General features: G+C 41.6%; 1 protein-coding gene across 3 annotated transcripts; it reads left to right on the plus strand.

Moving 5' to 3' along the window:
* Positions 1-787: 787 nt before the first annotated feature.
* On the plus strand, positions 788-22,873 carry foxk1 (forkhead box K1). Of its 3 annotated transcripts, none has more exons than XM_048245907.1 (10): positions 788-1,647; positions 5,810-6,007; positions 10,530-10,689; positions 11,570-11,716; positions 12,212-12,402; positions 16,753-16,758; positions 17,236-17,402; positions 18,055-18,309; positions 18,799-19,017; positions 19,941-22,873. In XM_048245907.1, the coding sequence occupies exons 1-10, from the start codon at positions 1,247-1,249 to the stop codon at positions 20,147-20,149; spliced, it is 1,953 nt and encodes a 650-aa protein (XP_048101864.1). In that variant the 5' UTR covers positions 788-1,246; the 3' UTR covers positions 20,150-22,873. The 3 variants fall into 3 exon arrangements, with proteins under 3 accessions (XP_048101864.1, XP_048101863.1, XP_048101865.1); XM_048245906.1 differs by having other exon boundaries at positions 790-1,647; positions 18,796-19,017; XM_048245908.1 differs by lacking the exon at positions 16,753-16,758 and having other exon boundaries at positions 791-1,647; positions 18,796-19,017.
* Positions 22,874-24,047: the final 1,174 nt, after the last annotated feature.

The following is a 24,047-nucleotide window of genomic DNA, read 5'->3' on the forward strand; positions in this document are numbered from 1 at the left end:
TGTTTTCATCTCTGACCTGGCCAAATGACTATTTCAAACCCAAGTGCTTGGGAATTTAAACTCCACCAGTCTTCAACGCCTCGTCTCTCCAGATGCCCAGGTGGCTGATAGGGGCAATTCACCAGTCATGCATTAAAATTAACATGAAGAGTGTATCATGATCTCAAATCCTGAGAATCCTAAATTCTGATTTAATACCAAAATCACTAAATTCTGATTCATCAAAGAACAAATTACTGTGACATAAAAATTTAATTAGGTTGTGTTTTTAAAAAAATGCATTGCCATGTATTTCAGGGTAGACTACTGACATATAGGGCTGTAGATTGATTGATTGGTCGGTTGGTTGGTTTATTTATTGATTGATTGATTGATTGAATTCAGTCTAATCACTTTTCTTCTAATAGGCCTAATTCAGTCTAATCTTTTCTTCAATAGTTTATTTTTGTCTGGCCTATTACATTCACTAGGCTTATCGCATTAATGAATAAATACTGTGTCTTCTTATGGATTTCTAATTTTCCTAGATGGTGACGATTGTCTTCGTACAGTTTAATTTATGGGAGAATACGGACATCTAGCGTAGCCTACAGGTAGGTCTACACATTTCCGCGATATGAAACTAGTGGAGCCATTAAAAGCCGGTCCGCGTTTTCAGTCTTACTTGTACTTGAAGTGTTTATAAACATGGAGAACAGCCACTGGTCAGCAGGCGCGGACGTCATCATCTTCGCTTCTTTAAACATTACTCGAATATTCTCAATGTTGAGATTAGTGAACTAAAATATTCATCGACACATCGAATTCGTAAATATATGCAAAATACATTATCTCAGAACACTTAACTAATGCAGGAACACTCCAAAAGTGCCACATGTAACGCACGTGTCGTCCGGTTCCAGGAACTGCAACAACATTAACTAGTTGTTGCCCAATGCTCTTAAAACTGAGATAACTTAGATGCATGATTTCTCCTGTGGCCAAAGATTCTTTGTCTTTAATGTATTTTCCCTAGCAGGCAATGTCAATTCTGTGAAAATATCCCCAATCTACAGTGTAAGAATCCAAAAAGACCATGGCACCTGAGGCACATCAGTGCGAATTTCAGAGCGAGTCTGGACCTGCAAATCCATGACGTGGATTACCACTCTCTTTGTTCATGTTGTGACTACCATCAACAGCAACCAAGTGAAGCCTTCCAGCCCTCAGCCATTGCGTTGAAATTCCCCTTGAATTACACGAGAAGATGGCTGATTTCGGAGATGATACGGGAGCACGGGCCTTGCTGGCGCTTAAGTCTGCACCGTGTAGCCCTGTCAGAGTAGCAATTGCACCCATGTATACGCTCTCGTCGAATTCGGCTGGGATCACATCCATGCCCCTCTCTCCTCCAGCACCGGCCCTTGCACGACTGGAAGGCAGGGACTTCGAGTTTGTAATGCGCCAGAGGACAGTGACGGTGGGCCGGAATTCATCGCATGGTTCCGTAGATGTCAACATGGGTCATTCGAGCTTCATATCCAGGCGACATTTGCAGATCACATTTGAAGAGCCCTACTTTTATCTACGTTGTCTTGGAAAGAATGGTGTGTTTGTGGATGGTGTATTCCAGAGGAGAGGAGCTCCGCCGCTTCAATTACCAAACGAGTAAGTAGTCTTAAGCCTGCTAAAGTAAGGCTAGCAGCAAAGCAATCAGTTAGCTAAGCTTGATGTACTGTATGCTTGCTGTAGTTGATCTGGATGCTAAACAGCTAGCAACACTGAGCACAAGAGTGGAGCTAAACAGCTAAGTAGCTAATGTGGCTACAGGAGTATGAACTGACATTTGTATGGGTTTGTAGCAGCTAGGGCCTTGACTCCGCGTGTTTGTAGCAAGTTGGAACTTTAGCTTGCTATTTACATCGTGCGCGCTGTACCCATGTGACATTGACAGCCATAGCTAGCTAAGCAACATCGTTAGCTAACGTTACATAGAAATGAGGGGAAGTTGACTTGCAACAGTTGCAATGTTGTCTATCTACTAAATACATCGTTTTGACGTGTTAATCCTCTTTTTGATGTGTGTGTTGTGTTGTGTTTGTATAGCAAACTTAGAGGATTTTTGCAGTTTTAACAATTACAGAACATAAACCACTTTAACTTTCCTACTTTAGTCAGGGAAGTGGTTTCTTTGTATTTCTTTTTTAATCTAACGTTACCGTCCGAGGAATTTGCTAGAGACATTTAAACTATCTGAATTATACTGGAAGTTTCTGCATTGAGTCTCTGTGGGCAAAACTGTGTCGTCCTTTTGTAGTATTGAATCGGACTAAATTAACGTTACTTGTATTATGTCAATAGCTGTTGTTTCTAGTCTGTTTGGACTTTGTCAACACGAGTATGCAGGGGGTGTGTGTGCTCCTGATTGGATCTTGGACGGTCGGTGCCCCAGTACGTCTACGTCTAGCTACTGTTGTTGTTATGAGGAGCCATGTCAGACTGTCTCGTGTAGCCTATGCCACATTGGTGTAGGCCTACATTTTTTCATATTTCCGCAGATAATAGTGCGTAAAAATGATGGCAATATCGACTAGCACTAACAAAACTATTACCAATTTGGTATTGCATTTGCATGTGAGACACAGCACACAGTAGAAATATTTATCAAAATGCAGGTTTCATTTGAAGTTCTCTGAATGTAGTAGGCCTAGGTTATGTCTCAGAGGATGTGACCATTTGGAAGAGACTATGAAACCAAAAAACGACACCTAACATTGTATTTTTGTTGTATCCCTGTGAGTTTAAGGTCATCCCCTCTGATCTGACTAAATATTTGCCTATATTTACATGAAGGAGGGAGTTGAGAACATTGATTAGCTATTTGGTGTTTCTGGAGGGCCACTGCCTCAAAGTACAATGCACTAGTAGTCTATCTACATTTATGCATTTATGCAAGAACATATGAATTGTAATGACATTTCAGTGTTGTGGTCAAAAAAAAAAGTTGTGGTCTTTTGCACAGAGATGTGGTTATGAACACGTGGTAAAAAAGGCATTTTCTCAGTATTCATTTATTTTCCTGCAGCTGACAAATGTAACATGTTGTTGTTGTTACATTACAAACAGCTAAAAAAGATGCATAGCATTGAATTAACAGAAATACTGTGCAGGAAATACTCCATCACATTTCCACATCCTTGTAGAATTGCATGCTAACATTAAGCACATACATTCAGTTTATACAGCAAAAACGACATATCACGTTTAGAATTGAATGAAAAGTATATGTTCAGGTGTATTGTGCTGTGCCTTGTGTGAGAGTGTGTTTTCAGTATAGACAAATTATTATTTCTTCTCCTTTTATCCAGTAATGACTAACCTGTCATCTTTCACCACCATAGTGTTCCTGTGGTAGTCTCCCCACACACACCTCTTTTGCCTTATCAGCCATATGAAAGTGATAGAACAATTTATTATTATGACTTATTTTGTAACTCAAAGGATCCGTCATCCTAATTTGGGCCCTGATCATCACTTGCTAGTTTGCTGCGCTAGCATGGATTTTACCTGGCAGTACTGACATTACACTGGGGAGACTTTCAGAGGTAAAAACCTGCACAGGCATGCTTTGTTTTAAACTGTCTATATTGATAGACCAGAATGGCTGCACTGATGGCCACCCACAATAAACAGCAACAGACTAATGTTAATTCTAATGTTTATCTGTTGCGGTTATGGAGGTGTTAACAGACAATTCCTCTCAAGTTATGATCTTGGTTATGGAGGTGCTCACCAAAGCTTGATCTTATTCATGCCACCATCACGCAGGCCTCATCAGGCTATGGAGTAGCAAGTGATGTACACAGCAGCCTGAAAGCATAATATTAGAAGTCAGTTAAGCTTGTACTTATACAACACTGGTTTTTGAAAGAATTATGTTTATCGTTCAGTGTTACTTAGTTTCCAGTGTTGCTGTTATACTGTCATGGCTCAGGTGATGTTCCATGATTGTGCCCAGGGCAAAAGGTGTCTGTGTAAGTGTCCTAATTCCACCAAAGTTTGATGTGAAATTTCTTCCTGGAGGCTGTCGCAGTATCTCAAAGTTGAAGGTTGGTCATAATAGGATTATGGCCTAGTTCCCTCAGTCTCAGTCTAGATGTCAATACAGGGAATAGATCTGTGGTGATTGTTGCTAAGGCCAGCACAGTCGCTCCTCCTGCAGATGGACGAATGTGAAAACATGGCCAGTGTGAGAGAGATAGAGAACAAACTGCTGTTGGCCGTTAGCCAGACTTGCCCTTCAAAACAACTGGACTGTGTACGCTGCGGCATTACATGTGGCTTCCTGGTGCAGCACTTGTGTAAATAAGCCCTTTGGAGGCAGCACACCAATTCATCACTCCCAGGCCTCACTGCAGACAGTTCAAAACCGCTCCGATTGGGTAAGGGGGCTGGGGGCTTAGCATGTGCCTGCTCTTGTGAAGTTACTATGGCAGAACAGGAATCATAACAGGATACTACCACTGGAGAAATGCAAGTCGATCAGTGGTGCAGAGTGCTTTGTTTTCATCTTCTCATACCATTCAATAACATTTTATGTAATACAGCACCTTAATATATGAATGCTTGTAGATGACCCAAGGTGAAATTCTGCAGTTTTTGAATATTTTATTGCTGTTAATGCCCTTCCCAATGCATTTGTTCTCATTCTGGCTGATGAGTGCTTTTTGTCTGTATTTCCCATGAAACACTTTGAAACACAAGAAGAGTAAAGGAATGATGTTCACTTATCCACCTTATTCCTTAAACCGGAAATCCATCCATTCTGTTTACATTATAACTTAGTGCAATCTCAGCAGGCTAACTAGAATATGCTTCAACTTCTATTTCTTTCGAAATGTTGACAATTCTGCACTCAATATGGATATTCCATATAATATAGGACTGACAGAAAAATATAAAAGTTTTGTTTTACAGCTTAGGATGCGTCAAGCATTGTTTACCGCCACATTAAAATGAATACAACGCAGCTTCGACCGGAAATAGAAAACTGTATTTCTGAATACTGAAGTGTCAAGGCGACACCCATTGTTGGCTGGAGAATATCCTGGATATACCACACAAATTACCATTTGTGTCGCTGGACATTAACAGCAACAGATTTGTTAAGGCAGCAGGTGATTTTGAATTGACTCTGCCTAACAGTGCAAATATCCCATTTCCACTTGGAGTGTTAAAGGAGCTATGTGGATTCTGTAGACTTTGAGACGTCTTGAATTCAGCCACACTGTACGCTTACATTTACTTGCATTATACAGTATTTACAGTATTTCATACAGCAGCCAGCCACACATAGCATAGTACCGGTACAATGTGGTATTGTAATTGTTTTTGATATTACACCACATAGCAACACATAATATATTCCTAATTTGTCATGTGAGTGGGATCTACATGTTAAAGTTAAATTGTTTATTGCTAGTGTGAACAAAAGCCAATCGCTTAGCGTTCAAGAAGGGCAAGAAGAAGTGCTACAAAAAAAACAGTTTCTTCATTGCTTTTTTACCTACAGTTAATGTTGCTATGCTAATGTTAACGGCTTTTCTTAGTTTGCACTTTTAACACTACCTAGCTGATAGCTCGCTAATTTGATCACTGATATTCTTGAGTTAAGATCTATTTACTTTAACATAACATATATAAGCATGTTGTGTTTGGTCATTTGTGATCCAGTCCTAAAGTAATGTTGTTTTTTTGTGTATTTGTGTCTCTCTCTCTCTCTCTCTCTCTCTCTCTCTTTCTCTTTCTCTCTCTCTCTCTCTCTCTCTAGGTGCACGTTGCGGTTTCCGAGTACAGTTATTAAGATCCAGTTTACTGTGCTCTACCACAAGGAGGTGTTGAAGGAGGAGGCCCCTGTGTCTCCGGTGAGACCCCTCTACCCCCAGATCTCGCCGCTGAAAATCAACATTCCTGACACCGACTTCAGAAGCATGATGAGTCCACTGCCCTCCCCCACTGGGACCATCAGGTATCAGCTAATCTCCCTCCTGTGCCACAGCTAACTAGCAATGTGAGGTCTCAAATCCCAAGGGACCATAGACAGTTTAGATGCTCGGTCCTCAGTTTGGGTTTTGAAATGGAAATGGCAGTTGAGTGTGAGGCAGCATGGGTAAATCCTGCAGATATAGAAGGACACCAATTCTCCAAAATCATTGCAGGATTTGTGAGAATGAGTTTTGTTTTGTTTTTGATACTACCCATCAATTGTGAGAATGAGTTTTGTTTTGTTTTTGATACTACCCATCAATTGAGCTTTGGGGAAATGCACCTGCAAGTCAGCCTGGCTGACACCAGACTGGTTCTCATCTCAGTTAAGATTAAGAATGGGTCTGGGGACGCTTTGTTCACTTCTGATTTCCTGGTACATTAAACTAAAATTGCTGTTTACTCAATTCCAAAGAAAATATACATATTTATCATTTAACTCTGACACCACAAGAACAGCCATTGGTAGTGTTCAATGCACTGTTAACCATACTGCCCAATGCCTGATATGCAGTTGTTTGGTTGTTTGGATATTTGGAAATGAATGGCAAGGTCGCCAGACAGACCTGCAGAGCAAATTCAAATAAGCTCACAGATTGGTCTGGATTCACCTAGGCTACCTATAAGTATCATCATAACTATCATTTTGTCATTGTAAAACTGAAGGAGGTCATCCAGGTGGCTGTTTTTTAAAATTGTGTGGTAGTTGTTGAAGAGTAACTTGGCTGTTGAACTTGAGTTGGCATCAGCTAACACTGGCTAACACTTTAATGATTAATGATTTAATAGTATCGGCATTAGCACATTGCCGATAGTATTTGGTTGTGTTCGAAAGTGGTGCCAACTGTGTTCGTCAGTCTGAAGCCTGTCTCATACCAGATAAAAGGTTGTGATTGATTCCTGGATCCCAGATCCCTTACTCGTATGCTAATTACATTCATTCAATATATTTTCATTCATTCATTCATTCATTCATTCATTCATTCATTCATCCAGCAATTCATTCTTTCATTTGTTTTACACATCAATCTGTTTGTCCTTGATCCTAGAATTCTTATCCAAATCCCATCTGTCCATGTCTAGTTTTGAGTTCAGTGGACGCCTGTCAGCGCCACGGATGAGTACATAGCCGTGGCTCGGTTCTTCCCAAAGTCTGCCAAATGTGCCGCATATAAACACTCATATGAGAACAGACCTCCTGAGCGCCTCCGTTAAGTAAAGAGTGCTGCAAAGCCCTCCAGAGTCTTATCAAAACAGGATTCTGGTCCATTAGGGTGCTCTGAAAGTAGAATCCCAGCTAACCTGAGGCTTCTTGGAAGCTCCGTCTGTGTGTAGTGTACTGGAGGCAAGCAAGCTAGTTAGTCCCCCACCACCCCCTTTTTTCCTGCGGCTCCTGTACACTTTTCCCAGGATTTTTCTCTATCTCTCTCTCTCACACTCACACACATACACACACACACAAACACACTCGCACATACAACACGGCATGCCCCCACTGGCCAGTCAGCTTCACTGCACAGCGTGTGGCTGGGAGTGTGAGTGGCCTGTGTGTGCACATGCCATATATGGCGTGTGCAGAGCTTGCGGATGTCTGATTGGCCGAGGGGGAAAGTGTTGTGGTTTTGTGTTTTGAGCCACAGATAGTTTCCTTTTTTCCGAGAGCCTCCTTGCGGCCTCCCCCTGCACGGCACCCCTCCACATCCCTCCTCCCCCCTTCTCTCCTTCCCCTCGCCCCTCCCCTCCTGCATGCCCTGCGCCTCGTGCACCCAAAACAAACAGCATGCATGCTCTGGCCTTCCTGAGTCCTCTCTGGCCCACGGGAGGCTGCGGTTTCCTTCTATTCAGCCTCGTCAAACAAGTTTTCCACCTCCAGGGCAGAGGCAGCAGCCAGAGTTTCTTACCACCATGTTCTACAGTTCAAAAAACAGTAAGCTTCTTACTGGAAGTGGTTTAGGAGGACTTGTAGTCACCCCTCGATCCCCCAAACCCAACCCAACCCAACCCAACCACCCACCCACCCTGCAGTTGGGTCTAGTGGACAAACAGCAGATGTGTCAGAGGTTTTAAATTCCACACACATTGACATGTATGCTAGTCATCACATGACTACTGGCAGCCTCTGAGTAAGCAGTGTGGATGTACAGTACAACTGTGAAACACAGAGTGCCTACGCTATGTACATATTTGTACATATTATCACTTGATAAGAAACGTTCAGAAAACGGTGATAGATTTAACTGTGCTTCATAGATTGGCTCCTTGTGTTGTGCTGTGTATTACACGTACAGAATGGCAGTTTCGTGTTTGTCCTTTAACTGCAATGGTGTCCCAAACTGCAGTGCTACTGCATTGAACAGAGACTTTGCGCCTGCCTTGCGTTCACAGAGGCCAGTTGTGGTACTTGTCAGTTCAGGACCGATACAACACTTTTAATCGAAGAAGAAAGCTAAGCAGGTTTTGTTTAGGTCGATGAGGTTAATGATCAATCAACAGCAGTTGCCAGCATCAAAGTAAATCATTAGTGTGCATGGTCTGTGGGAGAGGTATGTTCAGCCCTGTGCTTCAGGGCTAGCCAGCAGACAAACACACACCCCTCAGAGTCTGCCTGGCAGCCATTAGCCTGGAAAGCCCAGCAGAAATGAGGTTATTTTGCAGTGATGGTGCACATCCAGGAAGGTTGTTGGGAACAGTTCTGTGGCTGATTCAGGCCTTGCACACGTGTTCGCTTGTGTGTGTGTGTGTGTGTGTGTGTGTTTGTTTGTTTATTTGTTTGTTTTTGTGATATTATTTTTCAGTGAGCACAGGAATAGGTACTCTGTTAAGGTGTGAACACAGTTTTATCACTGAAATGGCACTGTGTGCTTTGAAGGGGTGTGGTGCACTTGGTGTCGACTTAGTTGCCCTGAAGGTGTTATTGTAGCATGAGGCCCAGCTGTGGATAAAATGCTGCCTACGGTGTGGACTTCAACCTCCTCCTACTTTACCCTCTCCCTCTGTCTTTCTGTCTTTCTCCTTCTCTCTCTCTCTGTACCACTCTCTCTTTTCTTCCCCCCCCCCCCATGACGCATTAAAGGCTCTCCATCTCTTACTGTCTCCTCACTCCACGGTGATTGTGCTGCAGTGAGCACCCTGTCACAAAGTCCAATCAGGCTTTCTGAGATTAGTAGTAGCTGGCCTTATCTCGGTCCTCTGTTGTGCCCTGCTCTTAAGATGCCAGTAGTAAAAATATCATGGGGGTTTACTTTGGAACAGAGGTCATGTTCAGCGTTGTTGTTAAGTTTCTGAAAATGAAACTGTCCTGGCTGTAACAGGCAGGCGAGCCATATCAAGATTCTGACCATGATGGGACCATTTGAAAGTATTTTCTGGTACCATTTTGGATCCAAACCACGGTATGACAATACTCTTTACTATAGCTATATGTTTTGCAAATGACCATGTTAAATATTGTTCAAGGATTTTTAAATTACACATCGGCTCCTTTCTGGCTTGTGTTGCTGTGTGCTCTCACATTGTGCTTCATTCTATTCACACCTGGCTTTTAGGCATCCATTAATGGAAATGAGTTAGTGGTCCCAAGCCATTAGATATAGATTAGATATAAATAACAGGAAGTTATTCAAAATGGATCATTTGAGAGTCTGCAGAGCCACCTGCTGGACAGCCTTCTTCCTCTTCTCTAAATATTGAGCACCTCAAAATAAAGAGATGGGGAACTCTTGACAGTGTAAGCTGATTGGTTTGCTCTTTAGAGTGCATTTTATTTTCAAGTTCAGCCAGCTGTTTCCACTCCCTCACATATCAGACACTTAATATGCTGTGCACATTTAGTTCAAGTCCCACCAGCAACTTTTTGACGTTATCTCCCCTACTGCTACTCCTTGAAGTTTACACAGGTGTATGTCTGTGATCTGTCTGTATTTCATCTGCTTTATTTGTCCGTCTATCTGCTGATCTTCCAACCTGCACAGCAATGTTCTTAAAGCATCTGTTCCACCCAGACCTAAGCTAATGCTATGTGTATGCTAATCATTTAAAACAAAACAAAAAAAGTTTTATCCAGTCTGGAATTGTGCACCACACATCAAGAGATCTTTTTTGTTGATTGAAGGGCAGAGTTTTAACTAGACTTTTTTTTATTAACAGCCAGGAAACTGTAAATAAATCATTGACTGTTTGCCAGTAAATCCTGTCGGCCACTATTGGTGCTTCCATCCCACAACCACCACCACTCACTGCTCCAGAGCCCTCTATAGTTTCTGAGATCCAGTGTTTATGGACCCTTTCAAGAGTTCCATTATCAGCATCATAGTTGGCCCCACAAGACTTCCTTTTTAACATTCCATATGTTATCTTAATGTAGAGGAAGTAGATTGGGGCCCAAATAGAACGTTCAAGCATTGTTTTTATTGATGAAAGGGTCTATACGCTGCAGTTGTTTTCAGATGTGCCATGTGCAGGATGCCTCTCCTCACTGCTGCTCTCCTGTCCGTCTCCCTCCACAGTGTCCCCAACTCCTGCCCGGCGAGCCCCCGTGGTGCTGGCTCATCCGGCTATCGCTTCGGACGCAACATCACGTCGGACCTGCAGCTGGCCGCTGAGTACGCCGCCAAGGCCGTTTCGGAGCAGCAGCACAGGGAGGTTTCAGGCAGGGAGAGCCCCAAGGTATGCTCCCCCTTTGGGTATTGGTTGGCCTCTATCTCTCCCTCGTCTATTTCGCTCTCTCTCTTTCCTGCTCGCTCTCTCTCTCTTGTTTTTCATTTCTTTTGCTCACTTTTGCTTCTTTTATTTATTTTTTCAGTCACTGTCTTTTTGTGTGCTCACATGCATATCCTGTAGGGCTGAAATGATTACTCGAGTAACTCGAATAATTTAATTACTAAAAATGATTGAGGAAAATTCTCTGCCTCAAGGCTTCGTTTAATTCCTATCACTCGCATTATGTGGCCTGCTCAGCTCAGGGATCATTGTTTCACACGGAATGTTATAATTTGATGTAGGCCTACTAGTGCTAGTTAGACCGTACGGTATTTGTAGCGGCTGTAGCCTTATTTTGTGAGTCGATATGATGTTAAGTTATGGAAACATCAAGTAGTTAATTCATGTTAAATTGAAAGTGAGCAATACACCAATAAATCCTTATCACACACACACTCATCTCATCTCTCTCGCTATCTCCACCTCTCTCACACACACACACACACACACACACACACACACACACACACACACACACACACACACACACACTCCCGGTGTTACCTCACCAAATAGGCCTACCCCAGACATAATTATTATAGGTTATTTGGTAGTAATGGTAAATGCTGCAGATGCAAATAAAACATATTTGAATAACTTTAAGTGAGTAGGGCTAGTTTACAGCATGGTATTTGTTTTGCATATTAATAAATTGCACTTAATAACAGATTTTTTAAATTCAATTACTCAATGAAATAATCGATAGAATACTCGATAACAAAAAGAATACTCAATTCTCTCTCTTTCTCTCTTTCTCTCTTTCTCTCTCTCTCTCTCTCTGCCATAGGATGAGTCCAAGCCGCCATACTCTTACGCCCAGCTCATAGTACAGGCCATCTCCTCTGCCCAGGACCGACAGCTAACACTAAGTGGCATTTACGCCCACATCACCAAGCATTACCCCTACTACAGGACAGCAGACAAGGGCTGGCAGGTGAGCGGTCCCTTCCTGCTGGACCCCCTTTTCTCATGTCAGGAGCTGAGCCAAGTACATTTTAAGATGCTGCCATTTCCACTTGGGTCAACTTACAGGGTGCCCAAGTAGAGGAAGTATCACATGCAATATAAATATGATGTTTATGAAAATAAATTGTTTTAACAGGCCTTGAAGATGGACATATGTAGTTGCCACAAAATTCCAAAATATCAACCTTTTAAGTAAAATGTGCCTGGTCTGGTTACAGTGCCTGGTGAAGCAGACAATGTTTTTTTTTGTAGTCTTAAGGGCTCTTGCTTGTTTTGTCTTTGAGTGGATTGTTTATGCACATTTGAGTGTGCTTTGGTATGAGTTGGGAGTTTTTTGGGTATATTTAGATGTGTGAGTTCATTAGAGTTGGTGTTCGCAATGTGACGCCATATTGGAGTGCGTGCGTGCGTGCATGTGTGAGATTGCCTTGCCACTAATCTCTGATTTTGAATGTGCTTGCAGAATTCCATCCGGCACAACCTGTCTCTGAACCGCTACTTCATTAAGGTGCCGCGATCCCAGGAGGAGCCAGGGAAGGGCTCGTTCTGGCGCGTCGATCCGTCCACTGAGGCCAAGCTGGTGGAGCAGGCCTTCCGCAAGCGGCGCCAGAGGGGTGTCTCCTTCCGCACCCCATTTGGACCTCTCTCTTCCAGGTACTGTAAATCCCTGTCTCCAATTATCCAGCGCTCTCTCTCTCACTCTCTCTCTTTTTTTCTTTTTTCTTTCTTTCTTTCTTTCTTTCTTTCTTTCTTTATCTGGCCCCAAGTTTGGCGTTACCATATCACAATCAACAGGCTGTTATTTTGTTAATCCATAGCAAAAACATTTCAGCAAAACATATGATATTACAAATCACCGCACACTGGTGTATCTTGCTGATTATTTTATTGGCGTGAACGACGTTGGGTAATCCCGGGACGGGATTATTAGCCAATTTCAATCGGACAATTTGACCGGAGAGATTTCATTTTGTCGGACATTTCATTTTTTTGGTACGGTAATTACCGGACAACGGAAACCCTACTTTAACGGTTACTTTACCATCTACAGTGAAGAACCCAAAGTATTTCCAGACAACACTTTTTAGATGAGTTGGTGACGTAATTGTTCGCTCAGGCTGGCCATTCTGTATCTTCCATTTTCGAAACAGGGTGGTTATTGAGAGGGCTCTGGCTCCAGTCATTATTGTGGTTACTGGCTATTGGCTTGATTTGGTCTTGAGCCAACACTACAATACTGTACGTTTAGAGCACACGCTACTGGAAGAGATGGCAAACAATAAAATAAAAAACAAACTAATCATAGACTGTAAAAATGTGCTACACATGGCACTAAAAACCGAATAGTTTATTTATAGTTCGACTACGGATATTTCACGTCATGTTCGAATGCATATTCGAATATCGAATAAAAAGTGACAGCCCTAGTGTGTGTGTCTGTCTGTCTGTACTTGTGTAAGTGTGTGTTTGTGTGTGTGTGTGTGTGTGTGTTTGCCTGCATGTGTGTGCATGTATCTTTATGTGTGTGTGTGTGTGTGCATGCGTAGTGTACAGTCACTAAATTTACACATGAATTCGTGAATGTAATTCCTAGAAGGGAATATAGGCTACTAATAAAGCTAGAGCACCAGCAAGCAGTAGCCTACAAGACCTTCTATTATTATAATATTTGCATGAAGTTGAGATTAGAGATTAGTTTGAATAATGACGTGAACCAGAGCCGTATAGGCTCTGTGGAGAACCAGGAAGATTTAAACACTTTAATTAAACGTAGGCTAATTTACAAAGACATCGTACCACACTGAAAGCTAATATTTTGTCACTAGCAACGTACTGCCCTCTGTCAAACACAATTGTATTTTTAGCTCTGAACAAAACCGTTCACGTTCAAACAAGCATTTTGTTTCGTTCGTCATTTCTGACCGGCCGGATAAAGCAGGCATGGGGGACAAGACTGAAACGTTCAAAGCAGTTATGCCGGAATTGTTTCAAGGCAAACACGGAAGTGTAGCTTAATGCAGCTAGTGGTCTGTAAATCATTTTCTTCCCATAAAAATTCTCGCTTCTGCAATGTGTTTAGGCTAGCCTAGGCCTATTTCATTTTTTGAGCATTCTGAGTTTCTGGTTGAAACGGTGTAGCCTTAAAGAAGATGACCAGATATGGCGAAAATGAACATGATGACTGACAATAAATATATAAATTAAATTATATAAAATAAATTACTGTGATGTTTTAATAAACGTGGTCCCTTTCTAAAACCAACGTGATGGCTGCTGCCGCGTGTTTGAAGCTGCTATCATTGATATTAGGGGTGTGCATTGGCACTGCCCTCACAATTCGATTACTATTCACCAGGTAACGATTCGATTCAATTAGATTCTACGATGCATTGGGATGCATCAAAATTCTACTGCACACAACAAGGCAAATTTTGAGGTCATGAGGCAATACAAGCAGTCAGATATTGAACAACAGATTTTATTGGCTGTTATGTATGTATTATCACTCTCCTGTATCTTTGACATAAAATAATAAATAAAATAAAATTGAATGGTACAGGGTATTGGATATGGCATTTTAATTGTTCAATCATTTAAACACATTGTAAAACTTAAAGCCCAAATTTTACGTGCTTGATTTTAGTGTGGCAGGTTTTACACACCGCGTACGTCTTGTCTAGTTTCCCATTAACTTCGTAGAATCCGAAATGTGCCCAGATGTCCGCTTTCCAAGCTTTGGGTGCGTTTTTAATTACCCGTCTTATCGCGTTCATCTCCCTCTGTCATCTTGATTCTTTAGTGTTGTTGTTATGCTAGCTAGTGCTGCCGCTTAGCATGTAGCTACAGGCTGCACATGTCATTACAACGTTGCTCTGGAAATGCCCCCAGAAGTAATTGAAACTGAAACACAACTTTATTGTCCACTCAAGGCCAGAAAATAAACAGTGACGTAATCGATTATGGCACGTTGCCGCATCGATGCTGAATCGTGCGTGCCCCGCATTGCAATGCATCGCCAAATCGATTATTGTTGACACCACTAATATATATATATATATATATATATATATATATATATATATAGGAAAATTGGAATTGGGCTAGAATGGGCTTTTGGCTAGATGGACTTTCAGAGCAAATCTCAAATTTGCCGGAAGTTAGTCTGGGTTTTTCCCAGGCTACATAATGATACAATGACATACTGTTTTAGACACCTGCCATGGCGTGTAATTTAGGGGGGTTACAATTTCAGTTTTAAATAAAAAATCGATCAAAATTACATTACGTAAATTACGTAAGGAGCTTGGAACAAAGTTGGGTTTTCTTCGTTTTCATTTTCTCTAGGCATATACGCTCAGCAAATATCAGCGAGCTCAGCAGGTCATGAAGGCTATCAATGAACAGAAAACCGTGTTGGCTAACAATTTATTAAATACTCCTGTTATTGTCGTCAACGACGTCGCTGTAGGCTACTGCCTTTTCAGCGCCTTCTGCTTATAATGATTCAGTCTTCTGAATTCGTTTGTCCTTGTCATGCAGTTGTAGGCTAACGTGTCTCTAACGTTCCCTTCAGGTGTTCTATCAAAATGTTGATGCCCTCATGGACAGTAGCTCCGTGATGTCTGCATCTTTCCAGGTCGGAGATTTTCTGGACAGCACTATGCCACTCCATCATAACACTGGCATTTAAGTCAGATCTAACCACATGGGCATCTAAAGAAACGTCACCAACACGCCCTCTCACTAGGTGTGAATTTTAACCGCATGTTCTACTCCTCGTTCAGACACAGCACATTTACATAATGTCCGGAGGAAATACTAGGGGGGGGAGTAGTATAAACACCGGGTGAATTCGGACTTCCACATGACCGGTTATGTCGTTCAGATATACGGCCCCACCGTTTAACATTGGCAGAACCTCCGGTCTTACACGTATGTCTGAAAGCGCTTAATGTCTGTTCTGTTCGCAGTAGGAACTATTTCAAAATAAAAGCCCCCCAAAACAGAACTGGAAATAATGCAAAAAATAAAAAACTTAGATAGATAGATAGATAGATACTTTGATCCCCAGGGGAAATTCAAGGTCTCAGCAGCAGCATACATACAACACAAACACATTCTTTAACAGCAGAAAGAGTAATTAAAGTATATAATATAAAAACACAAGCAGTAAGGACAGTAGAAGATAAAGAATATGCTAAATATACTAAAATACAAATTATACTAACACTTAATACAATATATAAAAATATACTAAAATACATATTACAAAAATACAAATTATACTAACACTTAATCTAAATAAATTCTAAAAACAGTATCCACATAGTGGTGATCAATAAATCAGAGGCGCTTGCAATGACTGAGGCATTTCTTATTATTAAGAAATGCATTAATAGTAATACAATTTAAAAAAGATTGAATGGAATCGTGACTTTAAAATCAAAAATGAAATGGAATTGAGGATTTGGTGACACCCCTAGTGTAAATGAAATCCAATATCGCCTGTAGGTATTTTGGCTATAGCCTACTGTCCTGCTTAGTTTTTCACATGGAACAGCAGAATGTCCCATTCGTACGATAAAGGGATGTTTGCATTTATTTGCCGATAGACAGGTCAGAATTTAAGGCTCTCTCTCCCTCTGTCTCTCTCTCTCTCTCTGTCTGTCACAATCACAGTTATAGAAATACATATACTACTCTTTCATCTCATCCCATCTCTGGTTAATTTTTGTCACTTTCTTTCACTCTCTCTCCCCCTCATTCTACATACACACACACACACAAACACAATACATTCCTGTTTCAATACATCCTCCGACTCTTCTCTCTTTTTCTCTCACCTCTCTCTCTCTTTCTCTCGCCATTCATCTTGCCCAATGTCGGGCTCTTCTGTAATTGCAGCTGCTACAGATAGGCAATTTGTGAGGCGTCTTTTGAGTCCGTGCTCTCTTGTTTCTCCCTACCTTTTTCTTGGCTGCCATTCTCTATGTAATGGGACAGGATAAGGTAAGCGGCCACAGTCATCCCCCATTAGACAGTTGTGCTCATTCAAGGCTGCAATTCATTTTTTTTTTTGTTTGGTCACGTGTATAGTTTTAGTTTATATACATCATTACTTTCATCCTTTTTTGCGGCACTTTTTCAATGCTTACCAGTAATCACAAGCATCTCATCAAATGTGCCAAAGTTTCAGTGTGCTCGTCAACATGCAGAATAAGAGTTTGAAGAATTTGAAGTTCTGATGCACATTTGATTGTTTAGAGTTTTTTGGGTGACCAGATGGAGTAAGAAGGGGCATCTGCACACCACCAATACGTCTCCATTTGAACATGCATTATCGTTTGGGCCCTCCTCTTTATCCCAAGTGTCCTGATATTTAAATGGGGATCCTTTCAAATGAGGTGTTCAACTAAAGGCATTCCGATTGTAATTATTTCTGATGTATGTTCATATTTCTTGTTAAGTAAGTGTCTGTCTTTTCAGGAGTGCCCCGGCCTCCCCGACCCACTCCGGGCTTCTGTCCCCGCATTCCAGTGGCCTGCAGACCCCTGAGTGTCTGTCGCGGGAGGGCTCCCCCGTCCCCCACGAGCATGACTTCAGCTCCAAACTGGCCTCCGTGCCCGAGTACAGATATACACAGAGTGCACCAGGTGAGCTTTAACTGTGTGTGTGTGTTTGTTTGTTTGTTTGTTTGTTTGTGTGTTTGTATGTGTGTGTTTGTGTTTGTGTGTGTGTGTACATTACATTACATGACATTGCATTACATTTGGCTGACACCTTTTAACCAAAGCAACTCCACACAAGGGTGTGTGTGTGTGTCTGTGTCTATTTGTTTATAGAAAACAAGTTGATATGCTGAAGGAGTGAACTTGCCTAACCTTGCCCCCTTTTAATCTATGTTTTTATGTCTTTAGTTATTCTATTTAATGTGCATTACTTAATTAACTATCCTTTCATTTACTATTTTTTATTGTTCTTAGCTATTTATTGTTCTTAGCTATTATGGATATTGTGTGTGAAAGGTGCTATAAACTTATCTTTCCTTGCAATTTCGTTTTTGATTTTTTAGCTGTGATGAGGACATTCAACCAGACTTTCCTTTTGCAAACTTGGCCTGATGATTGATGCATAGAATTTAAGATTGCAAAGAAAAATAGGGAGAAAAGCCAACCTTAATGGATCAATGGATGGATGGATGGATGGATGGGAGGGATGACAAACAGTATGAAATGTGAAAGAAAGGACAAAAGGGAATTGAGAAGGTCTATGCCCTGCGTAATACTCCCTCTCCCCCTCTCCCAGGCTCGCCCGTGGGCTCCCAGCAGGTCATCATGGCCGTACCAGCGCAGCCCTCGGCCAGCTTGCCCAAACCCGTGGCCTACATGCCCGCCTCCATCATCTCCCAGCAGCCCTCAGGCCAGGCCATCCACATGGTGCAGCAGGCCCCGGCCGTCACCATGGTGCGCGTGGTCACCACCTCGGCCAGCTCCCCTAATGGCTACATCCTGGCCAGCGCCAGTGCTAACCCACCCCGAGAGAGCTCTGCCGAACACAGAGGTACCGCAGCAGCACCCTGTCAGCTCAGCTTAGAGCTCATCTCCTGGTCTCTTACTAGCCTGGGTGTTCCCCCAGATTTGATTTGAATCAAATCGCGCGCAAGGCAGCATGGGAACACCCAGGCTAGTCTCTTACCTGGTGGACTTCGCTTGTTATTCATTATGTATTTGATTGCCTCAGTAAGCTTTGCTTGTCAGCGTTAATTTAACATACACTGTACATTCAAGGGTCCCCACGACTGATCACCTGTGGTACAGCTGTGGGCATATCTTTCACCAACCCCACTATCACTCATGTCATATTGTGCAGGATGCTGAATGTTTTCTTGTGTGTGTGTGTGTGTGTGTGTGTGTGTGTGTGTGTCTGTCTGTCTGTCTGTCTGTCTGTCTGTCTGTCTGTCTGTCTGTCTGTCTGTCTGTGTGTCTGTCTGTCTGTCTGTCTGTGTGTGTGTGTGTGTCTCTGTGTGTGTCTCTGTGCTTTCTGCAGAAGAGATGTCCGCCTCCCTTCACCCCTCTATGCCCACGGGCAGCAGCAGCGTGATCCAGGCAGTGGGCAGCCACATGGGCTCAGTCAGCAGGGGGCAGCAGAGCTTTGCTATTGTGCAGCAGAGCCCGATGGCCCTGGGCCAGCACCAGCTGCCTGTCCAGCCCATCACCCAGAACGGCAAACACGCCCTGCCCGCCACCAGCATCTCACCAAATGCCTATGGTACGTACATCAGGCCAGACAAAAAAGAGCAAAATTTTTCACATAACCATTCCCCTTTTTTCCCCAGAGGTACTACCCTTTATCTTTATGTCCAGGGTTGACTCTAAGTACTTTGTTGTATATTGTTTCATCTCACTTGTCAAATTCTGTGAAACTGACACCAGAGAATGAACACATAGGACTCTAATTAGAAAAGCAGGCCGTGTGATAAGTGTCAGATATGCATGGGCCAAACTTATTTGCTGGGCAAATATACATATTTATAAATAAGAGTGAGACGTTAAGACTCAGAGCCCTAATTTGAATGTTGGGCAAAATCTTAAAGGTACACTATGAGGGTTTAGGTATTTTTGGCGAGTTTAGAGCTCCCTATAGAGTCGCAATGTATGTTACTCTGCTATTGTAAATAGCAAACTTCTCCCCCCTGTACACAATGCAAATGCTTTTGTTGTGGAGGTGAAGGATTAACAACAGGCAAAAACTCCAAAGTGCTATATCTACTGACAAAGGTAATGTTTCACGATTCTCGCAAGTTTTGGCGGGGCGCCGCTCTTTGAAGTTGCATGGCTGGTTTTCTCGGTAGGGACTCGCTACGTCTATGCTGTATAGCTATGCTAGGTGAACAATTCGGCTATTACAAGTTCGTTTACCATCAAATTGGCTTCATAAAGGTGTAAATCTTGCATAGTGTACCTTTTAAGTCTGACTAAAGCTAATTTAATAGCTAAGCAAAATCAATTTGCTAATTTAATACCATGGGGAAGACCTTTAGAGCAAACACTGATACATCTGCTCAGTGCTCCCACATGTCACATGATTGCTATAGTTCATGCACAAGAAAACATTTCCCAACATTTCAATTAGGGCCCTTAGAGTATGCACAAACAAATCCACTTATACAAATATGACTTCTTTTTCCCCAGCGCTCACCAATCCCCTTCAGATCTTGGCTGCCCAGGCCTCCACCTCACCCCCTGTTGTAGTGAACCGACCCCACAGTCGGGAGGGCGACGAGGGAGCCTCTGCCCCAGGCGAGCCTGAGGCTAAGAGGCCCAAGATGGAGGATGACAGTGGAGTGACCCCTATGCCCCAGCCGGTTATCGTGGCCATGAACCAGGAAACCAATGAATGAGTCATGAGTGCTAGAACAGAAGAGATGAACGACCTGGAAGCCCTTTTAGTCATGTCCCACACAGTATCATCAGTTCATGGTGCCAAACTATTTGGGGGGTGGGGACGTTTGTTTGTTTGTTTGTTTATTCATCTTATTCATCCTCTCTGTTTTCTTTCTGGTCCTTTTTACAATGAACTGCAGATTATTTAATCTAAGAGTCAACTCTAGGCATTTATTTGCCAGGTGAGCTGTATAACATGGGTTTTTTTTTTCCTTTTTTTTTCCCGAGGCAACTTATTTGAGCTTGAAATGACTGCATATATCTGTTGTTGTAAAAGCCTTACAAGGGTAATGCTCAAATGGTTTTAATGTTGTTTCCTTTTGTTCTCTGAAACAAGGATGGAGATGGTCCCTCAGATACCTTCCTGCACATGTGTTGTTTTGTTTTGTTTATTTACATGTGCCCTTTTTTTTTTTTCAACAAAAGGTACCATTGAGAAAGTACTTAATTTGGGTTGGGGGTGGGACCAAGTCCTAAGCAGCTATCATCTAATCTGTAAACCGCAGTCTCTTAGAAATGAAGCATTATGTATTTTGACTCAACAGGAAGCTGTGGAAGACCTCAGCGGCCTGCACTACACCTTTTGTGAGGATTTATTTAACTCTATCTCAGATAAACATCTGCATTGTTAAAAAAGCTTTTTCTACTGAAATTAGTTTGTTACAGGCTAAAGCACATAAACATGAAAAAAGTAATTTTTAGATAGAGGCCTTTTTTCTAGCGGATGCTCTTTAACATGATAGTTCAGTACACAATATTTTTCTATGGAGGACTCTTTATCTTGCTTAAGATATACTGAGATATTACCAAGACATTGTTAGAAAAAAAGTTGTTATTTCTAAATTGGTCCATGTATAGTGCAAAATAACTGTTGAATGTAACCTTTTTTTTCTTTTTCGCCATGGTGTATGGTTATCTTTTTGGCCCCCAAGTCTTGATTGTATTTATCAGGAAAATTGCTGTATTAGCTTATTACATTATGAAGTTAGGAGGCCATTGTTCACAAAAAGAGTTTTAAAATTAATTTTTGTTTAGTAGAATTGCATATTTAAGAACAGAACAGAACATTACCTGGTAAACTGTCTACAGACAACTCTCACACTCTCGTGGTCCTCTAATGGTTCATGATGGGCAGCACACAGTACAATAGACTCTTGTAAAGCTGACCGTGCTGGAAATGTTTTAACTCAGCCAAGGGGCTACTGAGAACCAAATATGCTATGTTTTCCCATATTAAGACCTAGGAATGTAAATGTAATGATGTAGCCAATTAAAATATGCTGAGATTGGGAGGCTAATGAATGTCTAACTCTGTTGAATGTTCTTGAATATTCTCTAAAGACTTTCTGATGGACTTTTTAAAATGACTTCTTAGTTGTTTGGCTATTTTTAATTTTGTTATCTGTGAAATATTAATCAGTCTACAATGAGACTTTTGACAACTTACATTCAAAATGAAAAAAAAAAGGTTTATTACTGAGATTCTATTCTCAGGACAATCAGTTACGTGATACAGTAGGACTATAAAATGGATGGGAAAATGTACCAGCATTTGGTGAAACAGGTGTCAAATGTGTCAACATGAAGTGCTTGCATGTCTGACTCCCAAAACCCTTGCGGCCTGTTTGTGTGTTCTTAAGGCTGCTATATAGGCTATAAATGGCTGATGCAGAGTTCCTTTCAAGTGCCTTAGATTACCACTATCTTCACTTAAAAGGAAAGTTGTAAGCAGAGCAGGAGTTCGGAGAAAGCCCGTTGGTGAGGCTTTTTTGGAACCCCCTGAGGATGCTTTTATCTGTCACACATCCTGCTCTCTCTCCAAGGCCTCTGTAAAGATGCATTATATTAGTCATATCATTCTTTTTTAATGATTTATTTGTTTTTGTCCTGATTTCCTAGCTAGCTAGTTTGACCACATTCATAGCCTGTGTCAGATTATGCACAGGTTGGCCATCAGCTTATGGTTATGGATGGTTATGTCAGATTTAGAAAGAAAAAAACTGTTCAGGATGAATTGGCTGGAGCAAAGCAATATGGTGGCTTCGAGAGAACTTGGACTCGCCCAGGAAGAGTCTTGTTTACACCAATCCAGTGCATTCAAAAATGTCAGAATATCCCATATTTATCATTTTCCTTTCCCTATGATGTTTGTTTTAAATTGTAGTATTGTTCTAAGCAGTTAATGTCACTCACTTTCTTTAAGGACTAACCATCTTACTCTATTTACTAAACTGAACGACTGTATACTGGACTTACCTTTAATGTACGTCATGGTCTGGAACTAAATGCTTTACTCCGCTTACTGTCTCGTCATACAAAGTAATATGGGGTGTTATGCAAGAATAAACATCACATCTGAAGCAGATGAGTTTCTGTCCAGCAGTGTCAGATTAATCATTTGATACATAGTGTATTGAGCCCAGGCTGTTGATTTGAGATTTGAAATTTAATTGTGGTCATCAGGTCAGCTTGTGGTCAGCTTGGTAGCTTAGTTTGAATTGCTGTCAGGAGCCTTTAATTCTGTCTGCTATAATACTTTTCAACTACACTTATCTATTATCAGAAACCTTTTTTGTTTGCCACCTGTTCTGTTGTTGCCTGTGTATAGTCGGTCATTAGATGTGTTCAGTGCAAGCATTTCTCACTTAAGATTCAGTGTAATAAACAATTCAAAAGCACAACATTTCTCTGTTCCCCATTTTATTGAGGCAAGTAACACCTTGTCCATAATCTCAAATGTGTGATAAAGAATATCTGTCCCCTTCTTTCTCCATCTGTGTTGCATCTCAATATATTGTATTGTGTTGTCTGTATCGTGAACAGTTCATTCCTTTATCACAGATTTGAACTTCTATTTTTTATTTATCACCAAATTTTTCTAAATTGCAATGTTTGTCAAATACCTGGTATATTCCTTCTGTAATGGTGGATGTATTCACTGTCATCACTGTATCAACGTGTATTATGTGCAGGTCATTCTGTTTTCATTTGACCTTTTGGAGTGCCATAGAAAACTTTTGAACTCTTTTGAAACATGCCCCATCAGCCTCTAGACCCTTTACCAGCCAACCCTCACCTTACCCTCCAATAAGGCCCACCTCCTATCCACCACCACTGCACATCTCTGTTCCATGAGTGACAGAACGCTACAAGCGTGGAATTTCCCTGTGCCTGTTCTGCATGTGACTATAGGAGAAACAGACTTGTCAATGAAATTATTAGATACAACTAAAATGTATATTTAACGCATCACATATATCTTCACATATTAATATTGTTTAGGCTACATTATTAACTAAGTTCAACATTTGACTAGTAAACTTGATGTTTACTCCCATGCAAAACCCAGGAAAAGTGGTTGTCAGTGAACTGATAGACAAGTATGATTAGAGCTTTCAAGGGATCAAAGATCAAAGACTTGGATAGCATAACAACTTGTGTCACAGATTACATACATTTCTGTGTGAATAACACTGTACCTGTTAAAAAGGTATGATGTTTTCCAAATAATAAACCCTGGATGACCCCTTAACTGAAAGGATTGCTTAATCAGAAGAAGAGGGCTTTTAGATCTGGGGATAAAGAGGAGTTGAGGCGAGTGCAAAATAAGAGGGAGATAAGAAGGGGGAAGGACACCTACAGGAGGAAATTGGCGCAGCGCCTTCAGAATAACAATGCCAGAGAAGTCTGGAGGGGTTTAAAAATGAATGGACCTGAATCTGGTGCAAGGGAGTGGGCAAATCATTTAAATCTATGTTTTACCCGATTTGATTCGGTTGCCCTTGTTACCACCCATGACCCCACCCACCAGAGCCCACAGACCAATCTGTGACACCAGCCTGCACCACTCGGAGG

The sequence above is a fragment of the Alosa alosa genome, chromosome 6, assembly GCF_017589495.1.
Source record: "Alosa alosa isolate M-15738 ecotype Scorff River chromosome 6, AALO_Geno_1.1, whole genome shotgun sequence".
NCBI classification, from domain to species: Eukaryota; Metazoa; Chordata; class Actinopteri; order Clupeiformes; family Clupeidae; genus Alosa; species Alosa alosa.